The sequence below is a fragment of the Lepidothrix coronata genome, unplaced genomic scaffold, assembly GCF_001604755.1.
Source record: "Lepidothrix coronata isolate B3197 unplaced genomic scaffold, Lepidothrix_coronata-1.0 Scaffold38, whole genome shotgun sequence".
NCBI lineage: Eukaryota > Metazoa > Chordata > Aves > Passeriformes > Pipridae > Lepidothrix > Lepidothrix coronata.
In genome coordinates this window covers 1,134,585-1,156,501 of record NW_016690218.1, presented here as the reverse complement: position 1 = coordinate 1,156,501, position 21,917 = coordinate 1,134,585, and the positions used below count along the sequence as shown (strand labels likewise).

Sequence of the window (21,917 nt, the reverse complement as noted above, 5' to 3'; positions counted from 1 at the left end):
GTCCCTGTGGACTTCATTAAACGTCTAGATTGATTAGCAGACTTTCTTTCTGAGCTTCTTTCCATGTTCAGAGATATTCTCCTGACAGCTGTCCTGCATATCTCCATTAACGAGAGAACAAAGCCCTGGGGAGTAACACTTAGTGATGTTTCAGAGCAGTAAACAGCATGGACTCATCTACATCCCATGCTGGGACCAAAGGCCAGCCCACACACTCCCCTTGTATGTCCCACTTGCCTTGGCACTCAGGGAACGTGTGAGACTGCTTTCCTGTTGGTGCCCAGCAGAGTAAGAAACATGTCTTTGTGTGCACTTCTAATAATCACAGCTGCATTCTCCTGTGTGGAGGTACTTGGCAGGAAAACCAAGGTGTAAGTGTATGTATTTTGTTATTAAGCAACAGAACATTTCAGAGGAAAAGACAGGAAAATTATCATGAGTGTTGTATTGTTCCTTAACATGTAGCACGATGTGTGGAAAGGGCAGGTGGGACAAGACCTTTGTTTACAAATACCTACTTGGAGTCACTGACTGGTAGTGTTTTCTCACACAGACAAGTGCTTAGAGAATTGCTACATACATGATACAGCAGTAGGGTTGATTATTTAGTTTTGCTTTCAGTGTATAAAAAGAGTAGATTGTTACTAAAGCATTTGGGTAGCAGAGTGACAATGTAAAACTCTAAGGGCAAGCTGGAGGTGCTCAACACCTGAAAACACAGGTGGCTCATTCTGTAACTAAATCTAAGCATTATATCCTTGCTTTAATTTACTCCCTCTGCCCCTTTTTGATTTCACAGATGCACAGAGCCTGACTCTTCCTTCTGGCAGTTTATTAGTGTGTTTATCAGTTTATGAGCTGATCTTCATCTACAGTCAAATTAGGAGTTTTCATAGTGTCCCTTGCTCATTCCACTGCAAATTCATTATGTCTCTTTACGCCTCTCTCAGTGTTGTAGGGTGTTGCTAAGGCCTCTCACAAAAGCAGCCAGTTACTATCTCTGACTTGGCAGCGTTTCAGTGATGGGTGAAGCTGTCCACACACACAGCACAGTTTTATTGTGAAGTTACAGGGCATTTGGGAAGCCATCTGCTTGCCAAAGCTGCATAAATGCAAAACTATTATTACGGGGATGTGTCAGATAGAACTGTTAAGGGAAGAATTTTCTGTTCAGTAATTCCTGTCTGTTTGTTGTACTCGCATTCCTGCTGAAAAATACTTAAACATTCCCTAACATCACTGACGCAGCTTCTTTCACAACCTCCAAACAAGGTGAACATGAATAGAAAATTAATCCCAACCATACAGTACTAGGAGGACAAGATAACAGTTTTATTCCCATCAGACGTTTTTTTCATGGGACAGGTTTCCTTCTGACAGCACGAAAAGGACTCAATAGATTTAACACAAAGCTGACAAGTCAGCAGGACTGTCAGTGAGTTCAGCCTACAGAAAAAATGATCTTGCAGACACCCTGCCACCCAGACTCCATAAGGTAGGCTGGCTTACTGAATACTCGTTTGTGCACCACTGGAATACCTGACAGCATGCATTTCACCAAGATCTGATAGGATTATGCAATTACACTTCTGTCAAGTCAGACCATGGCATGATACAGTCTTTATGCTGACTGTGGGAAGATGGATGATACCTGATCCAGCACAAAATCTGCCTGGCTGTAACATTTTAAATACAATTTAAACCACCAACGAGTGGGCATGCATTGGTTCAGCATTTCTCACCATGTAGCTACACTGCTTATTGGTTTAGGTTTGTTTTGTTTGTTTGTGCTGGTTTTTTGTCTGGTAGCATGCACACTACTGCTTTTCCTGTTTTGTGGAACCATGGCCACAGACTCTGTGGTAGTGGAGTTCAGGTGGGATCACATGGGAACAGCAAGATCAAGAAATGCTGAAAAACACAAAGCTGCTGCTTTGCACCAGATATCTCACAGCTTGCTGTCACTCCTGGTGTTGCTTTTAGCAATTCACCTCTTCCTGCTAAATTTGAGTCACTGGGAGCTTCCTTCTCATCTTTCTAAAGCTGATATTATCCAGAGACTGAAGATTTACCAGACTGTGCCACTCTATAGGGCAGAGTTTTATAGATGTGTCCCTATCTGTCAACTGACAGACTGGCTCTGTGCATCTGAGGACAACATCAGAAGATGGGATAGTTGACACAGTAAACACTGACTATCCTCGAGAGGGAACAGCTCTTCAGAGATGAAATGAATGCTGATTCCAGGGAACTAATGCCTTGATTTGAATTTTTATAATTGAATAAGAGGGTTTTGAGGCTTAGTCTAACTGCTCACAGTGATGTCCTGCCTGAAAGCTGTTCAAAGTCCAGGGAAGGGGACTTATGTCATGGCAAAACACGCGGGCAGCCCACAGTGGCGGGGGAGAATGTGCCAGGAGGGGCAGGTGTTACCCAAATGTGACAGATGGCTGTAAGCAAAGGAGAAGGAAGGTCACACACGATGGTCAGAAGAAGAAAAGGAGGGGAGTGGGGGAGGGGAAAGTGACATATCCTTTGAGGACACACAAAGTGAGTGGGAAGCTGAGTGGATGGCTCTTGTGAGACCCAAAGAGTGATGGTGTCATGGAGAGAGAAGGGTGCTGGGACTGAGTGGAACAACAATGATATGAGCAAGTTTCTCTGACGGTGAGGAGCTGGTAGTGCCAGCAAGGAGAGGACAGAAGGGATGATGAAAAGCAAAGGATGGGTACTGGATACACCTCGCTGCAGCTCATCCCAAAACATCTTTGTAAAAAGCTGCCATACTCCTCTCTGGAGGTGGCCGCCTTCCAAGGGAATATAAAGAGATTCCTGTAATGCATATCTGTGGGTGTGTTGTGAAGTAGACAGAAGTCCTTTGGGATGAAAAGATTTCTTTGAACTATTACATGTCATAATTTCAGAGCAGGCCTCAGCTTGCTGATCACCTCTGCCTTTACTTATACTCAAAGAAATAATCTGTCCCAGAGCTGCTGATTCAGAGCACTGGGAGCTACATCATCCAGCCAATGCTCTGCATTTCTTCCTCCTCTGTACCAAGAACTAGTGGAAACATTAAATACGTTTTGGAGACTTTAGGGTTTCCAAAGCAAAGGCAAAAGGACTCAAAGCACGGCAGATCTGTCTATGCTCTCAGCCAGGAACAATGCTAACATTTACATTAACCAGTACCTGGAGTGGCAGACTGTGTGGCCTTTTGCTTTCATGTTGTTTACTGCAACAGCTTCAGGGTTGGGAAGAGACTGGGAGCCTGACAAGCCTCTTGCTTTATGTCAGTGGGAACTGAACGAATCCTCAGTAAGCATATTCAAATCAGGTGAGGTAAAACTGATGAGAGTATTGTTCAGAGCTAAGTTTCCTTATAACAGCCTGTTTAGCTTCTATGTACACACAGCAGAAGTTGTCCCCTCTACAAGTTTACAGCTTTGCCATTTGTGACAGATGGATTGAGCGTCTCCTGGTATTTGAGCCAACGCTGAAGACAATTCCTAGCCAGATTTTGAGACCTCAGAAGGCATTTGAATATAGGCCACATATTCCAGAGAGGTCAGTGCACAGCAGCATTAACGTGTAGCTGGGATTCCAAGGAATTTTTTTTACTATAGCTTTCAAACACAAACTGAATTCTCCCAGTACACACATTTTAATTTTGGGTGAAATCATGTTTGAAAACAAGGCCTGAAATGGCCACCAGTAACTGACAGCCGTCAGTGGCCAGGAAACACATTCCTTCTCCATTGTTACTTGGGAAGCCGAAAGAATTCATGATGGGCATAAATAATGCAAATTGATGAGATGCTGATGGGCATGACTATCTTTCCTTGATGAAATAGATGCTTGGGATATTTCTGGAGTGCACAGTGGACAACGCATAGACAAGCTGAACAGCTGTTCTAAAAATCAGACTTGTTTAGTAACACAAATTAAGTACTTGCTGTATGTTAGTAAGAATTTAAAACACCCCAACAAAACAGCACAGCCCTTTCTATCTTTGCAGCCATTTAATCTGCTGTTTTGTGTTACTTTTTTTTCTTCCAGTTCTGGAACTGCACCTCCAACTGAAATCATGGAGACGGACCCTCTCCCCAAACAAAATAATGGTTTTCCCAAAACCCCAAAATAATCTTGACTTTTTTTTTTTTTAATCTTGCTTTCAGATCAGAAGAGTTAGACTCATGGCTTCATGTATTTCTACAAATAAAACTTATGAGAAGTGTAGATTTTCTGCTCAGTTTTATGCTGCTCTTAAGAGGAAGTGCAGAACTGTGTGACTATAGGAGCTGAGCCTTCCAGTGGAACATTATGTGTTAGTGAGACTGTGATAAAATCAGGCAAGTTGGCAGAGCAGCTACTGCACTGCAGTAATAGAGGTGAACTGGGAAGTCAAAACTAACCAGTGCACTTTTACCCTCCCAGGCAGAATGAAATACAAAATATAAGCAAACATCACTGGTGGGGAGCAGTATAGCAAATATTTGAAATGCTTCCCTTTTAGAGGCTATCAGGGTGGATGCCTTAGCTGTGTATCACCCTGTTGCTAGCACATATGACAAAACTCTTTGGAAAAAATATTTTCTCGTTGCCAGTGTACCCTAAACAGCATTGCATGAAGTGGGAGAACATCAATTCCCCTGGTGTTTGCCTTTCCCTTCCAATCATGGCTATTTGAGACACAGCCAGTCTGAGAGCTCTGCCCTGCCCAAGACTTGCTATTAGCATTTTTCTTTTTGCTGTCAGGCTGGTGAGTCACTAAGCATCCCTGGTGCTGAAGCTGCTGGTCATTTGGGAATTCTTCCTTCCCGGGAGACACAGCGAGGTTAGTGTGAACGGACTTTTTCCCTTGGCTATGGGATGCCTAGGCTGCACTGCAGCCAGCAGAATGGGTAGAAGGCTGGAAAAACACTGAAATAGTGCATACTGGAAAGAAAGCAGATGGAGAATGACACTGCCAGTCCTTACCTCCTGGCTAGGACCTTGTGCTCACTGTTAATGCAGGAAAAGGAGGAGGTGACATATAGAGGGTGAAGATGAAATAAGCGTTCAGGATATATTCAGGAAGTACTACCCCAAAACAGGGATCAAATACAACTTGTCCAGGGCATCACTGAACTTGGCAGACTTGGATCTGCCCAGCTCAGGGCACATGTAGGTCGAGACGGATGGTCAGCAGTGTGTTAGGGCTCAGCCTCCCGGGGATGGCACTGCCACTGAAGCACATGAGTTCCTGTTGCCAGGTGGCTCAATTAGCATGGCAGACTGCACAAGGTGATGAATTATGAGGAAGTCCCTAACTCCTGCCCTGGCTCTGCTGTACTGCATGACCTGATCTGTGGTCCTCCCCTCTGTCCTCATTTATTTCAGCACAGTCATCCCCTTCTCATCTTCTCTCCCAGCAGGATGGCCTGGGCTCCTTATGTGACACCAGAACAGTGGTTTGCAAACGGATAGCATCCATATTATTACCAAATTGTCAAAGCAGACTGGACTGTGCTGCTTTGGTACAAACACCTCCCCTATGGGCATTGCTGCAGCCTGTTGCTGCCTCATGCTCCCTAGAAACAATAAAAAAAAAGGAGAAGGACACAGAGCAAGAGACAAGGCAACGACTGGCTCTTTACAGGCCGCCACAGATCCATGCCCCAGTATGTAAAAGAGACCAGAAGAGAAACAGCTGACCTCCAGGTAAGGATAATACAGAAGCAGCAAAGGGCAGGATGCTCTGGGCCATGACATCCTGGAAACACATCCCACCAAGGCTGTAAATGAAACCAGTATACCCTAGGGAGTGTAACTACCACACCTGTGACACCATGGGTGCCCACCACAAAGCAGTGCATGAGTCACAGGAGCTCAGTAGGAGAAATCAGTGCAGGCAGCTCCTTGGCTACACTTTTTACCAGAGCCTGAGAGCAACAGCTGTGTCAATGCTGGTGATCTCACTGCATGCCAAAGGGATGTGGACTTGAGCTATGACAGACTGCATCACCCTCAGTCACTTGATAGGCCTAAACCTGCAGGTCTGCTACTGGGAAACTTCATTGTCTGCTCTGTGGGGGGATGGGGATTCTTATGGTCATGTAGTTCTGGAAAAGGGCCAGTGCAGAGCTGTTTCTTGGGATTATACAACATTCCTTGGAGGAAAGCTTGCTACCCTGCTGCTGGCTGTCCGAGGCTAAGAGCTGCCAGCACTAACACCAGGTGCTGGTGCACATCCTGTCTGTCCAGCAGGGAAGGGACTGTGTTATCTGTCATGTCACTCTTTTAACACAAATGAGGCAGTGAATTTAATTCAGAATTCAGTTCAGATAAATGCAAAGCTTCAGAACCTGGACGTGGCCCCTGAATCAATCCTTTAAACTCAGCTTCCATGCTCCCGCTCCTTGAAACATGGATCCAATAACAGGAACAGCTACTGCTTTGAAATTCAGGAGTATAAGGTGGCCTTCAAGGATTGCTAAGATCTGATAGCATGGTATTCTGCTAAACTGGCACCGTATAGATTAGCTAATGCTCCTGACGTCTAAAGGGAAAGGAGACGACTTGTGATGTTCCCACTGAGAGGAATTTCCTATTTTTAGAAATGTTGCTGGTTCTCATGGGATGGGCAGGCTGGGAAAGCCTGCCACATCTTTTGAATCTTTACTTTTCCCCTCAAATGTGTGACAGAAAGCTGCTTCACTACCTACTCCCTTTACTGATTTTGCTTCACAGGTACCCCAGTCTGAGGGTGTTAAAACCTACTAGCAATGCAGGTAAGAGGAGCTCTCCTGTTTCCAGCTGTTAAGAAATTTCAAAGTCTCTTGGGAAATCTCTGTAAGACTCCCTCAGGTCTTGCTTCATTCCTAAGTGAAATCTGAGCAGGCTGGGAAGGTATAGAAGAGCAGGTGCACTTTGTTGTGTGAGCAGTTTTTAGCACTGTCTTGTTTTCTGCCTAAAAACCACATTATTGCTCTAGTTGCCTCCAAAATCAACTTGCTACCGAGGGCAGCTGGCTTGTAAGCTTGGTGGCAAAGGTGCCAGCCTCACCACTTCTTTCTATTCCTCTTCCATAGGAGCTGGGAGATGAGTACTCCCTTTCAAACATCAGCTTCCTTGAGATAAGCTCAAGGCAATGCCTGGCAGCAGCCCTTCCTAAACACAAGCACCTCAACACTCTTTTGACTCTTTCTGCTCCCTGCAGACAGAAATCGCTGGAGTTGTCCCAGCTTCAACAGAGCTGTGTTGATTTAAACCACATGAGGACCTTGCCCTGTAGCTATTGAAAGGTCATCTGACCTGGCCCACATGACCAGTTTCAGTCTGTCCTGGATGCAAATGGTGACAAAGTGAGACCCCCACCTACACTGTACTTTTAACTGTTGTGATTAGGTCAGTTGACAAGTTGTGACAGCCCCTTTGTCTCGCTGGAGATGTGGCAGAGAAAATTCCTGGGATGGCAGAATGACCAGGAGATGGCTGTGCTCCATCTGGAGTTCTTGCCTCCTCGCAAAAGGGTTGAATGACCACACACTGTAGTCACAGGGCCAACGTGCAATGTGCCAATTTTTTGCCCCTAGTGCACTTAACTGCACTAGGTGCAGAAAAGTTGCCCAGGAAGAACTTGTTTCACATGTTAAGACAGGTCTGCAGCTCTACAAACAGGTATAGTGTGCAAAAGTTTACAGAACTGGGACTCCCCTTTAGCCTCCTCAGCTGTTCTCAGATGTTTGGAGAGGCATTATTGGCTTGTGTCAGAGTGCACCAGTGACTTTCCTAACAGTGCACAGCTGTGCATCAGCATGTTCTGACATTGCTGGCATTTATCAGAGTAGCTGCAGGAAGCACAGTTTAGGTCGGAAAAGACCTTTAAGATCACTGAGGCCAACTGTAAATGCAGCGCTGGCCTTCGCCCATTGATCCGGCCCATCGATTCAGATCCATCTACAGATCCCTCTGCAGAGCCTGCCTACCTGACAGTAGACCAGACCAATGCTCCTGCCCAGCTTGGTGTCATCTGCAAATTGACTGAGGGTGCCCTTTATCACCTTGTTCAGATCATCAGACATGTCTGGTCCCATTGCTGAGTCCTGGGGAACCCCACTTGTGACTGGCTGCCAACTGGATTTAACTCCATTCACTACCAACTCTTGGCCTGGCCATCCAAACAATTTTTTACCCAGGGAAGAGTGCACCCATCCAAGCCATGGGCAGCCAGCTTCTCCAGGAAAATGCTGTGGGAAACAGTGTCAAAGACTTTCCTAAAGTTTAGCTAAGCAATATCCTCAGCCTTTCCCTCATCCAGTAAGTGTGCCACCTTGTCACAGGAGATCAGGTTGGTCAAGCAGGATCTGCCTTTCATAAACCTGTGATGGCTGGGTCTGATCCTCTGCTTGTCCTGCTGTGCCGTGTGATTGCTCTCACAAGGATCAGCTCCATGACTTTGCCAGCACCGAGGTCAGACAGACAGGCTGTAGAATGGGACACCAAGGCCCACTGGAAAGCTGACAGAAATTTTTGCAAAAGGAGGAGCAAGAAGTGCCAATGTATTTTGCAGAAGGATATTTTTAGTTCTGTAAATAGCTGAAAAGTAAGAAAATCTTGCAATATATGTCAAGGTTTGAATTAGTGAGGAGACGTGGGAAAGGGGCTTGAAATGGGTTTATTCTGACTCATCTTCAATTTCTTCTTTTTTTTTTTTTAATAACAAAAATATTTCCTTCTAAGCAAATTTGCTTCACTGTGATAGTTCTACAAGAGAACTCATTGCTTTCAGTGGTATTTTTTAACTGGAAAATTTTTACACCATGTAACATAAATTTTTGTTTATCTCTCTAACACTTTCTGCTGAAGGGAGGAATGCTTCCACAGCATATTTTCCAACCTTCTCATGAAGGCTGGCGCACCTTGGAATTTATGATCCCCTAGAAGTGCAGAGACCTATGCTGAAAAAGGTTAATGTGAGTTTTCAACTAACTGTAGCTGTGCTTTCTTGATGCTTCCTTAGCTAAGGTCCCTGTGGTGGAAGATCCCAGCAAAACAAACAAGACGTGGCTCTGTGTAAGGTGGCTGCTCAATTAAAAGAGAAAAGGAAATTTCCAAGAACAATTTCAATGCAAAAGAGTGTTATAAAACTGGTGAAGTCATGAGTCATCTTAGGGGACAGAACACAGAAATATGGGAAAGGCCTCAGCATTTTTGGGTAGAGCCTGTGCTGCTGAACCTTAATTGTGCATTGTTAATAGGGAGTGCGAATGAGAACTGATCTTCTCAAACCTGAACACTGAGATTAGTACTCTTAGCTTTCTTTCAGTGCATAGCTACCAGCTTTATGTAAGGAACCTTCCAGAAATGTGAGCTATGCCACTATTACCTTACAGAGTAAGAAACTGAGCACAGATTTTAAAGATGTTGCTCATTTCAGAGGGTGAGTCTGAGACCGACCTCAGGAATTCACTAACAGACTGTGCTATTCATCAGCTCCTTTTACAAGGTTATGTAGTGACAGGACAAGGGAGAATGGTTTTGAACAGAAGATAGTAGGTTTAGATTAGATATTGGGAAGAAACTCTTTACTGTGAGGGTGGTGAGACACTGGAACAAGTTCTCCAGAGAAGCTGTAAGTGCCCCATCTCTGGAAGTGTTCAAGGCCAGGTCGGATGGGGCTTTGAGCATCTGGTCTCGTGGAAGGTGTCCCTGCCCATGGCAGGAGGTTGGAACCAGAGGATCTTTAAAGTCCTTTTGAACCCAAACCATTTTATGATTTAGTGTCCCCAGGATTTCCAGATTCCCCATTGCAATGGGGAACCTGGATGCAATGGCTCTTACACCCAATCCAGTCCAGGAAGCCTGGACAGTTCAAGAAACCCGTGAGGTCAGCTGGAAAGAAACCAGGCTGATTACAAAGGGAGCCTTAGCTATGAATCATCAATGAGTCACCGAAAGCAAGTGTTTCTGCAAAGCAGAGAGGTATTAATTGACTCTTTCTGATGGAAATCTCTTCCACGGGGAAATACTGGACTGTGACACAGGTACTGCTGACCTTCTCAGCAACCTTCCCTGAACACATTTAAATTCTCTGCAGGAGATTAACAATGTCTCTTTGGACTCCATTTGCAAAGTCATGTTCCATCTCTTAGAGGCTCCTACTACTGCTTCTGTTTACAGCTTGTGTAGTTTGAAGAGTTCCTTTGGTGTTCACTATTAACATTTGGAAGAGAACTGAACTTGGGACTTACCTCTGCTAATTCTCTGCTTCTCTCCAGAAAGAATTCCTGGTGTATCAATGACGCTGATGCTCTCTAATACAGGATTAGGTAGCTGGGCACAAACGAACCTGTGTGGAAAATAAATGTGTTTAAAAAAAAAAAAAGGCAAAAGGTACTTATGATGTGCTGAACATCACAGGCAGCACAGGACAAGCCAGACTTTGATCTTGCAAGTCTTCAGTTGAGCTTGGAGCTACTGTTACTTAAAGAAATGAAAAAGAAGGTAGAACTAAGCATTTTTGTCTGATTACTTTGCTGCTTCTGGAACATGGGGCTCAGACATGACCTGTGGCAGGTTTTCTTACAAGGGCCCCCAAATTGTGAATTATGAAAATATTTGGGTTTTCATTAATGTGCTGTTTTGATTTTAGCAAGAAGTGGTATTTGTTTTTCTTCATTTAAGCATTTCCCTGTAGAGTCTTGAACTCAAGTGAACTGAAATAACTTGGTTTTGAAAAAAAAAAATCAGCAATGTTGTAGGACTTTTGTTCTCTTTCAAATCTGATCTTAAACAGACAAAAAGTGTGCTAGTCTTGTACCACTGAAATACTAAAGCACAGGCAGCTTGAAGAGGCTGCTTAGTCTACCTCAAGGTAGGATCAATCAGGTATTTGTCTAAAGTGTTGTTCAAATCCGTAACAACACAAACTCACCAACACTTGCTGGGAGTCTACTCCAATACCCAATAATCCTTACAGCAAACCCTCTTTTTTTAATGTCTACTCTACAATTACCATGCTACAATGCCACTCAGTCACAAACTTAGTAGATGTGGAAAACGATTTATTTTTCCCCTCTCGTCACAATGTATACTACTGTCATCCTGCCTCCTCTCAGCCTTTCCTCTGTAGAAAACAGTTTGGTGGTTGTATTTTCTCTCTCTCCTATCTCTTTCAGTTCTCTCCAGCTGCCTTTGTAGCTCATTTCTAAATCCCTGAAGACCCTAGCAGCCTTCCTTTGGGTCCTCTCAAACTGTTCCACATATTTCTTCAGGCATTTTGCCAGAAGCTGACATACTCCAGCTGTGACCTTGCCAGTGGTGAGCAGAGTAGATGGATTGCTCCCTATCTCTTACATATGACAGTCCTGTTTATGTATCTCAGTAAAATGTTTGCTTTTTTAACAGCAGTATGACAACGTTAACTTAACATTCACTTTGTAATCTACTGCTCCCCCCTCTGCAGGTCCATTTCTGTGTAATAGCTCTTTAGCTAGTTGCTCCCCATCCTGTATCTATGCAAATCACTGCCTAAGAAGAGTCACTTTGTGCTTAGTGGGTTGCAGCTCATCTGTTTCAGTTGCCAGTAACAGCAAAGGACAGTAAAAGCCTATCCCCTTATGTGGCTCCCAGTAGCATTTCACGGACAGCCTTTTTGAGCTGGCATTCCAGGCAGCTATAAATGTGTGTGTGTATGCATATTAATAGGGTGGTGTGACATCCAAGGCATAAAAAACACGTTACTGTGGGAAGAAGCATAAACACATAAAGGATGGGGGCTGGGACAATGACCACTCTATCACACATGGCAGACAGGGCCCTGCAGTGCTCTGATGAGCAGCTGGTTCTGCTGAAGCCCCTGCACCTCTGAACTCCTCTAGGCTGTGCTACAACCTCCCCCCAATTCTTCTACTTGTATGACTCCGAGGGATTCTGACAGGAGTGAATCCTCATGGGTTAGAAGAGTGTCTTCTCTCCTAAACTGTCACCTATTTCAGACCACATATTACAGCCTCTCTCTCTCACACCTACAGCTTGGCAGGTGGCAACAGAGTGCATTTTGGAATGTGTAACACCTCATATCAAAGAGAGGTACTGGCTTGATTATCCTGTTGAGTGCCAGGCATAGCAGCAGAGAACAAAAGGCTCAGGAGGTCACGTTATTCCCCTGTCCTGCCAACCCAGGTCTGTTCTCCATTGTTATAGCCCTGACTATTCCTCATGCTATAATATTAAATGCCTTGGGCAAGGGGATTTTCCACCAGTTTCTCTAGGAAAAGTACTCCACAGGAGATTTCAGATATAAGGTCAGAGGCCAGCATGAGTGAGTGCATTCTGGCTCTGTTGGCAAGGTTGTTAAGGCTGTTGCCTTCCTGCTGTCCCAGCAGAACTGCAGGACCTCAGGGAGCATGACCTAATTCTGTCTGGGGCCATATGAAGGGTAGAATGTGGTGCCAAATCAGACTTTCACTACCTCTACAGGCAGAGCACAGGGCTGAAGGGAGAACCTGTTATCCATGATGTCTCCTGCTGTTGACAACACAAAAGCAGGAGTGACACCACCTTAGCTTCCCAAGACAGACTCTGGGGATGGGAGGCTCTCCAATCCCGTCAATATGATACAAAAGTAATGGTTGAGATTCCTCATTTTGCTTCAGGCCCTTGGTGCCAAACAAGGCACCGGATAACAAGGTGCAACCTGTAATCTCTCTGCTGGGATCTCTCCAGAGCTGGTGTTTGGCCAGCAGTTGGAGTACGGAAAACAAGCCCTCCTCTCAATACCCAGGAACCACCTGGGGCAAGGAGAGGCAGACAAGAGACAAGATTCTGCAGACCTGCTATCCTTTCAGCCTCAGGCAGCTTGTCAGCCCTACCTTGGCCCTATCTCCCAGGTATGGGCAGGCACTCCATCTCCTGGGAATGAAGGGAGGGAGGAGACAGGCTCTGAGCAGCACCATTTGCTTGTTGGTCTCCCAGCCAAATCCTGACTCTATCACTTTTCCCTTATTTCCTGGAAGGCAGCAGATCCCAGTCTCTGGTGGAGGTGGGCAGGGTTTCCAACTAAGGGTAGATGCTCACTCCTGGAGCAGCAGGCTCTGCATCCCACAGGACACAGTGGGCTGCTACCTCTCAGCCAACACCAGCTGGGCCTGTGTGAATGCTACTGCCTTGTGCTGCTCTGCTCCCTGCCACTGGTGCAGTCAAGCGTTACCTTTAACCTCCCAGGGGTAAAGCAGATGGACTTGCCCACAGCCACTCCTATCTCAGCTTGGAGGGGTGGCTCCTGGAGATAAGCTCCCTTCTCCAAATTCCCTGCTCATAGCCTCCTAGCTGAGGGCAGGACCTTGGCATACACACAGCAGAAGCAAGATACGTGCAAGGCAGAGATAGCTCTGCTTGTTTCCAGCCAAGAAGCCAGCCCCACAGCTGCAGTACGTGTGGGTGGCTTGATCCAGTCCAGTGGGTGCACCAGGACTTACATCTGCTAAATTTCTGACCCTCTGAGTCAGTTCTTGCATGTGTTTAATTTCCTCGTTAGCTGGGCATTACCATCTGCATTTTCAGCACTGTGATGCTCACAGTGCTGAGCTAGTCCTTACCGTGTCTTCCTCTGTCCGTTTAGAAATCATTACCCCCTCGTTTTTAATGTCAGCAACAAAAAGGTGTCATTAGCTGCTGTGGATACTCCCTGCATTGCTAAAAGGACTGCACTTTGGTGCTGAATCACTGCTGTGTCCCTCTGCCCTGCTGTCCTCACAGGCACATGCTTGACTCCCTCCTCAAGAGAAGGAAGAGTAGCAGAAGAGTAACAAGAACACGGCATGATACAGTGAACTAGGTTAATGGATGCAGAGATCCCTTGCTGTATTAGGAGCAAATTGCATTCAGGACACATCAATCAGTCCAGTTCAGAAGCGTTTGCTTTTTTGCCCCCCATGCCTGGCCTGATGTTGCTTCTCTGTACTGCTGTTCTTGGCTCTCAGCAGAGCTGCTCTCAATGATGCCCTCTTCATTTACTATCTCTGCACTCCATGCAGGAGGCCTGTTATTTTCTTAGGGCGAATCACCCTTCTCCCCTGGTGTAGGGAGTGGCTACTCACCTGTCCTAACTGTTGGTCAGACACAGATGTTCTGGACCCAATAAAACATTCAAAACTTCTCAAAGTCTCTCTGGTGCAGGACCATGTTGGTGTATTTGACTGATGGCCCTGTGCAGTGATCAGATGCTGCTTCCAGAGTCCCCTGGGAGGTTCTCTGCACAGCAGTGACTCCAGCTCAGTCCCTCTTCTCTCATCAGGCTTCTTCCCATCTTCTTTGCAGGTCCCTTCCCTATCTGGCTGCAGCCTATGGCAGCACTCCTGTGGAAAGTTCTGGTAGGAGATGCTGCGCCCTCTGGACAGACACTCTCTTAAGCCTGGAAGTTAGAAAGGGAGCCAGAGCCCAGCCCAGCTTTCCTGGCTGTTTGGCTGAGCAGCTGCCATGTTTCCAATGTCTCCCACACTGTGTTAGCAGGGAAGGCGTTGATGATGGGTGTAGTCAGTTTGTTCCCATCTGCCTGCTGTAGCACAGTTTGTGCTCATCTAGGATATGGGTGTGTGCTGCTGGCTTCCTGCAAGGCCTATATCCCAGGTTGGGCTGGGTCTAGGGGATAGAAAGGTTACATTCCTCATGTCACAGAGCCACTGTCCAAAGCCCCTGATACCTTTTTTTTATGGGAAAGACATTAGAGCTGTCATTAGTTTGCACCTGAGGTTATATGTATAAGGCATAGAAATGAAGAGAGCCTGGTTTTGTTGCAAGGAGGACATTCAAGCAATGTTTAACAATGCAAAAAAGCAAAGATGTAGTTATTGTGTGCCAGTTCTACTCCTGTATCAACTTCAGGGACTATGGTTGGACTATTTGGTTTCAAGGGACCAAACTGATTGCAGAATGGAAGAAGCTAGCAACACTGAAGCAAGGGAGAGCAACTGTAATGAAGTTAAACTCCTATAGGATGAGCTTAACAGGCTGTGATGTCATTTTTGTTTTGTTTGTTCAAGTGAAATAAAGTTTTACCTCACTTGAATTTGTTAATCAGCCCTTCAGTAAGTGACTTCTGTGCACTTGGTAGGACTGGAATGGCTTTGCATCAGCCATGTGGATGGGAGGAAAAGAAGTGCAATGCCTTACCCCTTTAAATTACTAGCTATGCTGTTCAATAAGTTCTAGCTTTACTCTCCAGAACAAGTAAGTTCTTGAGTACTGACCTGTTCAAAAAGGCATTGCCAAAGGCGTTGAGTTTCCTGAACGGTTTTTTGGGATCCACCACCAATGCGTTTCCAGGAACGATTCCTTCCACATCTCCTTGCATAACTGCTATAAAGGAGTCAGTTGTAGGCTCTGGTCCAATCCTCATCCCTGGGAAATCCTGCTCCAGCAGGTACCTGTAGGCAAAAAAACAGGGTGTGGGCATGAGACCTGAGCTGCCTGAGTTCTAAATGAGTTGTACTGAAGATTGCAGTGTAATTATGAAGCTCAAGAGTATGGATCCTGCTGAGACTATTTTTAGCCCTGTCAGTGAATCGTTTGATAAATGTCGTGGTAGCTTTTCTACTTCGGATCTCCACATTTAAAGTTTATTTAAGGTGGATTAAGAAATTGAGATGATTATAGCTGCTGGGAAGAGATTCTCATCACGTTGCATCATTTTGTGTACTTCAATCCTCAAGACATTTGGAACAGCCCTAGCACAGCAAAGTAAAACCAGCAGTTCACTGCAATCACAGACTTAATCCTGAAACCTTACCGGCCTTTGGTGCCAATATCAATTACTTCACTGCTGCTCATTTCAGCAGACTCATCCAACTAATGTGCTTAGCCCCACGTCCAAATCAGTCACTCAAATGCCAGTTTCCCTTGTACTTGACTGTTCAAGTCTCAAGCCTCCCTCCTTGTGCACTTCTGCAATGCAGCTACAGGTCTGCACTTACAAACTGCTCAAGCAGATTGAGCATTATGCATGTGGGTGGCGGAGTGTATTCTGATATTTGTCATCAAGCTAAATAGCACAGTAAGCACAACATCCCTTATTATTTCCTAAGCCTCTGGCAGCCTATCTGAAAGTACAGTTTGGCAAATTTCAGGGAAAGATAGTTACCCATGGGGCTGGAGGACTCTGAATAGGACTCTGGCAGCACATCCTGACTTACCCAGCCAAAATCAGGGTGGGTCAATGGTATGTACATGGGATAGCTCCCTCTGGCTCATGAAGGAGCCAAATGCCATTGCCGAGGTCAGGTCTGTACGCAGAAAACATCCCCCCTGCTGATCCCGAGCATTGTGTCCAAGTGGCTTGCAAAAGATAGCTAGAACTGGTCTAGCCCTTGGTACGGGATGGTGTCAGAGCACCTGAGCTGGTGATAAGCTCTGGATAGTTACATGAAGAATAAAATGACTACCAGTTTACAGAAGTTAGTAGAATAGTGTGTTGCTTGTTGCCAGAAGGTAGCTAGCACTTCCTCTTCCATTGCTTTGACCTAACCTTTAGTAGGTAGAAAGATTGACACAGAATTGCTGTGATGTTAGAAGTAGATTATTGGGATATGGAAAAGGAAATGGGAGAAGGGCTGATAATTCTTCATGATTGAGGCCAGTGTGTTTAACAACCAGCACTGGTTCACTCAGGTGAGTATTATCAGAGAGGGAAGTCCCTGTGTGAGTGACTATAGGACCATTGCCATGAAGGCTTGTGATAACTTTTTGGGGATTCCTGCTTTTACCATCATTTTAACATAGCTAATCACAATCCAGCGTGTAAGGAACAACAAAAAAAATTGCGCTAGTTCAGACAGGCTATTTATTGACACCATGTCAGCAAATATTTCAGTTTCCCAATGGACAAGGCCAAATCAACTGGATCTAGAGGTAAAACAAGCAAAGGTACACCCAGGACATACTACAAGTCACTGCTACTTATCTGGCTTGGTACATGTCAAGGAAGAGAATTGCTGCAGCTAGAGTAACTCCAGCAATGATATCCATAATTCCCTTAGGAGCCAACGACCTCCTTTATTGGTGTGTTATCATGTATTTTCTTGTATCTTTTATCCAAAGTGATTTCCAAGTCCCATGTTCATTAGAATTCCACCAGAAGTGATTCCTCTTAATTGCAGCAACTCTGAGATGCAACAGCAGCTGTTTAGCAGTTCCCAACAAAACTGAAATAATCCAGGAAGGATTCCAGGAAGGGAACAGCCCTCTGACCTCCTATAGTAGGGTGGGTACATCCTATCTATCTAAACCCTATGCAGGGGTTTCTCAAACTTCCCTATAAAAGTGAGTCATTACCTAAGAAAAGCAGACTGCAGGTATTGCCGGTATGTGTCATCTCCCTGGCTGGTGATCACAGTACACCTTCCTGGCAGCTACAGTAACTTCTCTCTAGCTTGAACCACCCCACAACTCTTTTCCCACCAAGGGCTCTGTAGACTATAATATGTTGTTCTTGGCTCCATTCCCTGGAAAGCTCTTTTACACTGGAACAAACATTTGCTAGGTTAGAAGCCACATGGCCAGACTCTGGAAACTAAACTTGTGCCTCCTGGATGGCAATTCAAACACTTGAGCCCAGTGGACATGGCTGCCATGCCAGTCGCTGCCAGTGGCTGCCAGTGGCTCTCCTCTGCTCCCGCTTTGTATGTCACTTCTTTTATGACCTAAATACAGCACTAATGATATACAGATGGGAATTTACTAAATCCATAGATATAATCTTTGTGTTCTCCCCTTGCAAATATTATACAGAAAAGAAACAGGTAGTGACAACAATTGCCAAATGCAACAAGTGAAGCACTTTTGAGAAACGCCCCTTGCTTCCAATGTCAGGTTGCAGCCTTGCCGTAACAACCACCTGCTTGTTTTTTACAGGTTTGAGATGCACATGTAATATGACAAGTTTTGAGCAGTAGTAGAAAACAGTCAGGGGGGGTTGTTTGTTATTTATAGACAAAGCTTCCAAGAAAGTCTAACCAAAAGTGCTGTGTATAACGGCAACACTCCTCCCAACAGGCTGCTTGAAAGAATTTTATCGCAGCTCCACTCTGCTAATGTTTCAAAGCATTTCTGCATTTATTTCTTGTGTAAGACTTAAAAGAATACGAAGCAAAAAAATCCCAACAAAAGCACTCTCATACAGAAGTAGCTACAAGCCAGGGTTAGTTGACTTAATGTGCAACAAGTGGTATGAAATCAGAGAGATGAAGATTTGCACTGCCCAGTATCACAGTATCTATTTTAAGTGAGGCCTCTCTGGGAGACTCGGGTACATTGTGCAGCAGGGTGTTGGCAGCACAAGAATCTCATTGTACATGGGACAAATACAAGGGGATTTATTGACACTGCCTGATGGGGGGGGAAGGCATTTCTGCTCGGCAGCAACACAGGCTGCTTCTGCTACCAGAGGCAAGCTAGAGAACACATGCAATTGTCACATTTGTGGGGATTTCTGGCACAGAAGAGCAAACAATGCTGTGGAAAACACCAACCAACAGCAAGCAATTTCCCCTGCCAGTGCTGCATGTCTTACGCTGAGCTGCTGAACACCTTCAAAGGCCTGGGGGAGTAACCTCCAGGCAGGTTAGGGAAGCCTGCAGCCCCAGGCAAGGTGAGAATGGTTTATTTTATGACCAATCTGCTTTTAGAGAAGTGTCTGGACATGCTATGTGGTGGAAGCATCATGCTGTTTGCCTATTTCACGCCTGGTCCTGATGAGGGACAAGGGCACAAAAGTTGCATTAGAGTCAGCCTGGTTTGGGGCACCCTTTCCCAGGAAGGTTTGGAGCAGCATAGGAGACAGGCAAGGAGGTGCCGGGCTCCCTGGACAGGAATGCCGCAGGATGTGGGGGAAGGGGCTGCTTGCCCGTGATGAGTCATGCAGGAGCCCTGCAGGATGCTGCTGTGTGTGTCAGCAGAGGTGATGCCGAGCGGGAAAGGGAAGAAGGGCAGAGCAGGAGGAAATGGTGACAACTGCCTGGTGCAGGCAGAGATGAAAGGCTCAGGGCCACACAGGCAGGTCACACCAGAGCTCTGCGTGCAGCCTGTGACAAACAGCGTAGAGAGGCCAGGACGTGTAAATTATTAGCTCCAGGAGGAAGGGGTGGCTACACCAGAAAAGCAAACCATGTTGACAGTTAGTATGGCTCTGGCAGGCTTGTTTATTTTATTAGCAGGATGGCTGGAGTAGAGCCAGAATTATTTTTAGAAAAGACCACGGAATCTAAGTTAATTAGAGGAGTAATGTTCTGTCCTGCACTCCCACCTCTTACAGGAAACATAAAAACCAATAACGTTATAAAGGCAGGCTCCAGTGACATCCTGCTGTAGCTGTCACATAGTCCCACGTAGAGGTGTTGCCTTGCCCTAACCAGGACAGTCTTTCGGACCCCAGCTCTGTGGAAAAGCCTCAGCTAAGTGCATCCCAAGGAGAGAAATGGGAGTGAGTACAAAAAGAGATGATACAGCAGGAAGAAGGAATGGAAAAGCTGCAGTTAGCAATGCTACATCTTTCACATTGCAGAATAAGACTCAGTTCTGTGTCAGTGTAAGCAGAAGAGAGAACCGCCTGGTTCCACTGAAAACAAGCCAGTGCTCTGGTCTCGCTTCACTGGCTTTGACCCACACAACGCACCTCCCTGTTCCCTGGCTCAGCCTCTAGGAATGTTTCTCACTGCTAACCTTGACTGCCTTCTTTCTGCCGTCACCTCCTGACAAGGGAACAGCCTCGCTGCAAGATGCTGCAGCTTAGGTGCTTCAGAGCCTTGAATTCCCTCCCTGTTTCAACCCAGATTCCCCAAAACAAGTGAAGATGTATGGAAGATAGACCTCCCTTAGGAGGGTGACTAAGGTTCTTTATCCCTTTTTTTAAATGGTGTCCTGGGATCCAGGTGAACTGGGACTGAGTTCATTCGACATGAGTGTTTAGTGGCAATAAGTCATCTCCCTAAATTGCATGGCAGTACAAGCAGGATGCAATTTAAAAGTGGAATTGATACATAAGGATAACACTAATTAACCCCATCCTGATGAGATTATGGAAGGAACGTCCAGAGGCTGTTTCTTGCTTCACTCTACTGCTAAGATATAATGGTTGTCCCCTCTCCCACTTCCTCCCCCAGTCCCCTTTAACTCCCCGCTCTCAGCTTTAGCTTCCACTTGCCTTCCCACAATAACCCTGGTGCTAATCTGGTGCTTATCCCAGCTCTTTAATGATCAGTGCCTGCAAACTCATGCTGGAAGCCTATCAGGAGTAACACGTGGTTTTCTGGTACCTCCCAACTTTGATTTGCAACATATTGGAGTGACAGACCCTCACACTCCTCCTACTATTAGAGGCCCCGGGCTTCTCCAAGAGTTCTCAACTTTCACCTTCTTATGCACTATTTTAAACAAGAAGACTCTGCCTTCCTGGAAAGCCTTCTCAGGTCCATTTGGCACTCTTGTGAAGCAGAAGTTCCCGGTCACTTCTGCTTGACTCTGGGTAGGCTCATCCCAGCTCTGTGCCCAGAGAAGGCTGGGAGAAGAGGACACATGCATGAATGAAATGCAGTGGTCAGAGAGGCTCAGATCCACTTGCTGACAGCAGAGCAAAAACCCTATCTTCTCCTTATGCCTACAACATGCTTTAAGCACCTGAACTTGCAAAAGCAGCAGAGACTTACAGGAAAAGGAATTGACTGAACAGAGAGAAGCAAATCCAGGAAATCTCTGCTAACAAGAGCATGCAGGTGAGACTGCAGGGAAACACTGATGCTGGCAATTCAAAGAGAGGAATTAGGAAGAGATGCTTTAATTAGACAGCCACATCAGGAATTCAGCAACCTCCTCATGTTCAGGCTCTGAGCATCAGTAACCCGAAGGACAGAAAAAGCTTTTCAAACAGGTTTGGTACCAAGTCACAGAACAGAGATCTAGGGTGGAACCAGACAGCTGTGCTATCCAAGTAGCCTAATTTTCAGAAGAGTAACTAACTCTCTTTCCAAACATGTGCCAAATGCTTCTTTAGGTCATTCATACCCCTTCACCATCTATCTGACCCACTCACATGAGAAAGGCCTTTTGACTCTTACACTTTGTTTGCCAGGTACACCCCAATGTAGCAGAAATGCATTTTGTCCTTGGCTTCTGGCCAGGACATTTAGTGGCAAGAATATTACAGTACATAAAGAAAAAACAAACCAACCCTGCATTTTTCAAGGTCAGTCCTTAAGAGGTACAGTCAATTTGATTCACCTTTCTCTACAGCTCCCTCCTCCACCAAGAAATACTGGTAGAACAAAGGGCTGGCTGCCTGTGGCTTGTATCCAGATTTACACTGGGGTAATTCCACAGATTTCAACACAGCCACACCAGAAAAAGGCTGGAATTTAACGCTTAGCTTATGAATCACATAGGAAACACAGACAGCGCAGCTTCAGCTATGATCCCAAGAGAAAGGCTTGCTGCAAGTTGAACAAGCAGCATGGCTGAAAAGAGATCCCTGCAACAAAGTCCAGCTGGAAAAATTTAACCCTCTCTGTGGCAGTTTTCTATCAGTGAAATGAAAGAGCTGCTAGCAGCTGCTGTTCCTTTACAGTTAGAAAGGAACTTGCTGCTCCCAGCATCTCAGCAGAGCAGGACACAGTTAAAGCAGGACTTCATTTCTGGAGCCCTGAAGATGGGCAGGTCTCCCCTGTGCACAGGCACACATACTTCTCTAACTGGGCTCTGAGCACTGCCTTTGGGCACCGGGCAGAGAGAGACAGACAGACCCAGGGGCGAGACAGAGGCCATTGCAAACCGAAACACCCACTTTAGGATCCCCTAGCTTGCCTCACCACCCAAAAGCTACATCAGGTTGAAAAGAATGGCCATTAGCAGGGCCAACCCGGCCCGAGCAGCCACGGGAATACCCCGCG

General features: G+C 45.7%; 1 protein-coding gene across 1 annotated transcript in view; it reads right to left on the bottom strand.

The window, feature by feature from the left end:
* Window positions 1-21,917, bottom strand: part of EHD3 (EH domain containing 3) — a 30,706-nt gene that overhangs the window by 7,892 nt on the left and 897 nt on the right. The window contains exons 2-3 of the mRNA XM_017812895.1: window positions 15,234-15,410; window positions 10,236-10,333 (exon numbers count right to left, since the gene is read on the bottom strand). Coding sequence (XP_017668384.1) covers window positions 10,236-10,333; window positions 15,234-15,410 — 275 coding nt within the window. The remainder of the gene's footprint in view (window positions 1-10,235; window positions 10,334-15,233; window positions 15,411-21,917) is intronic.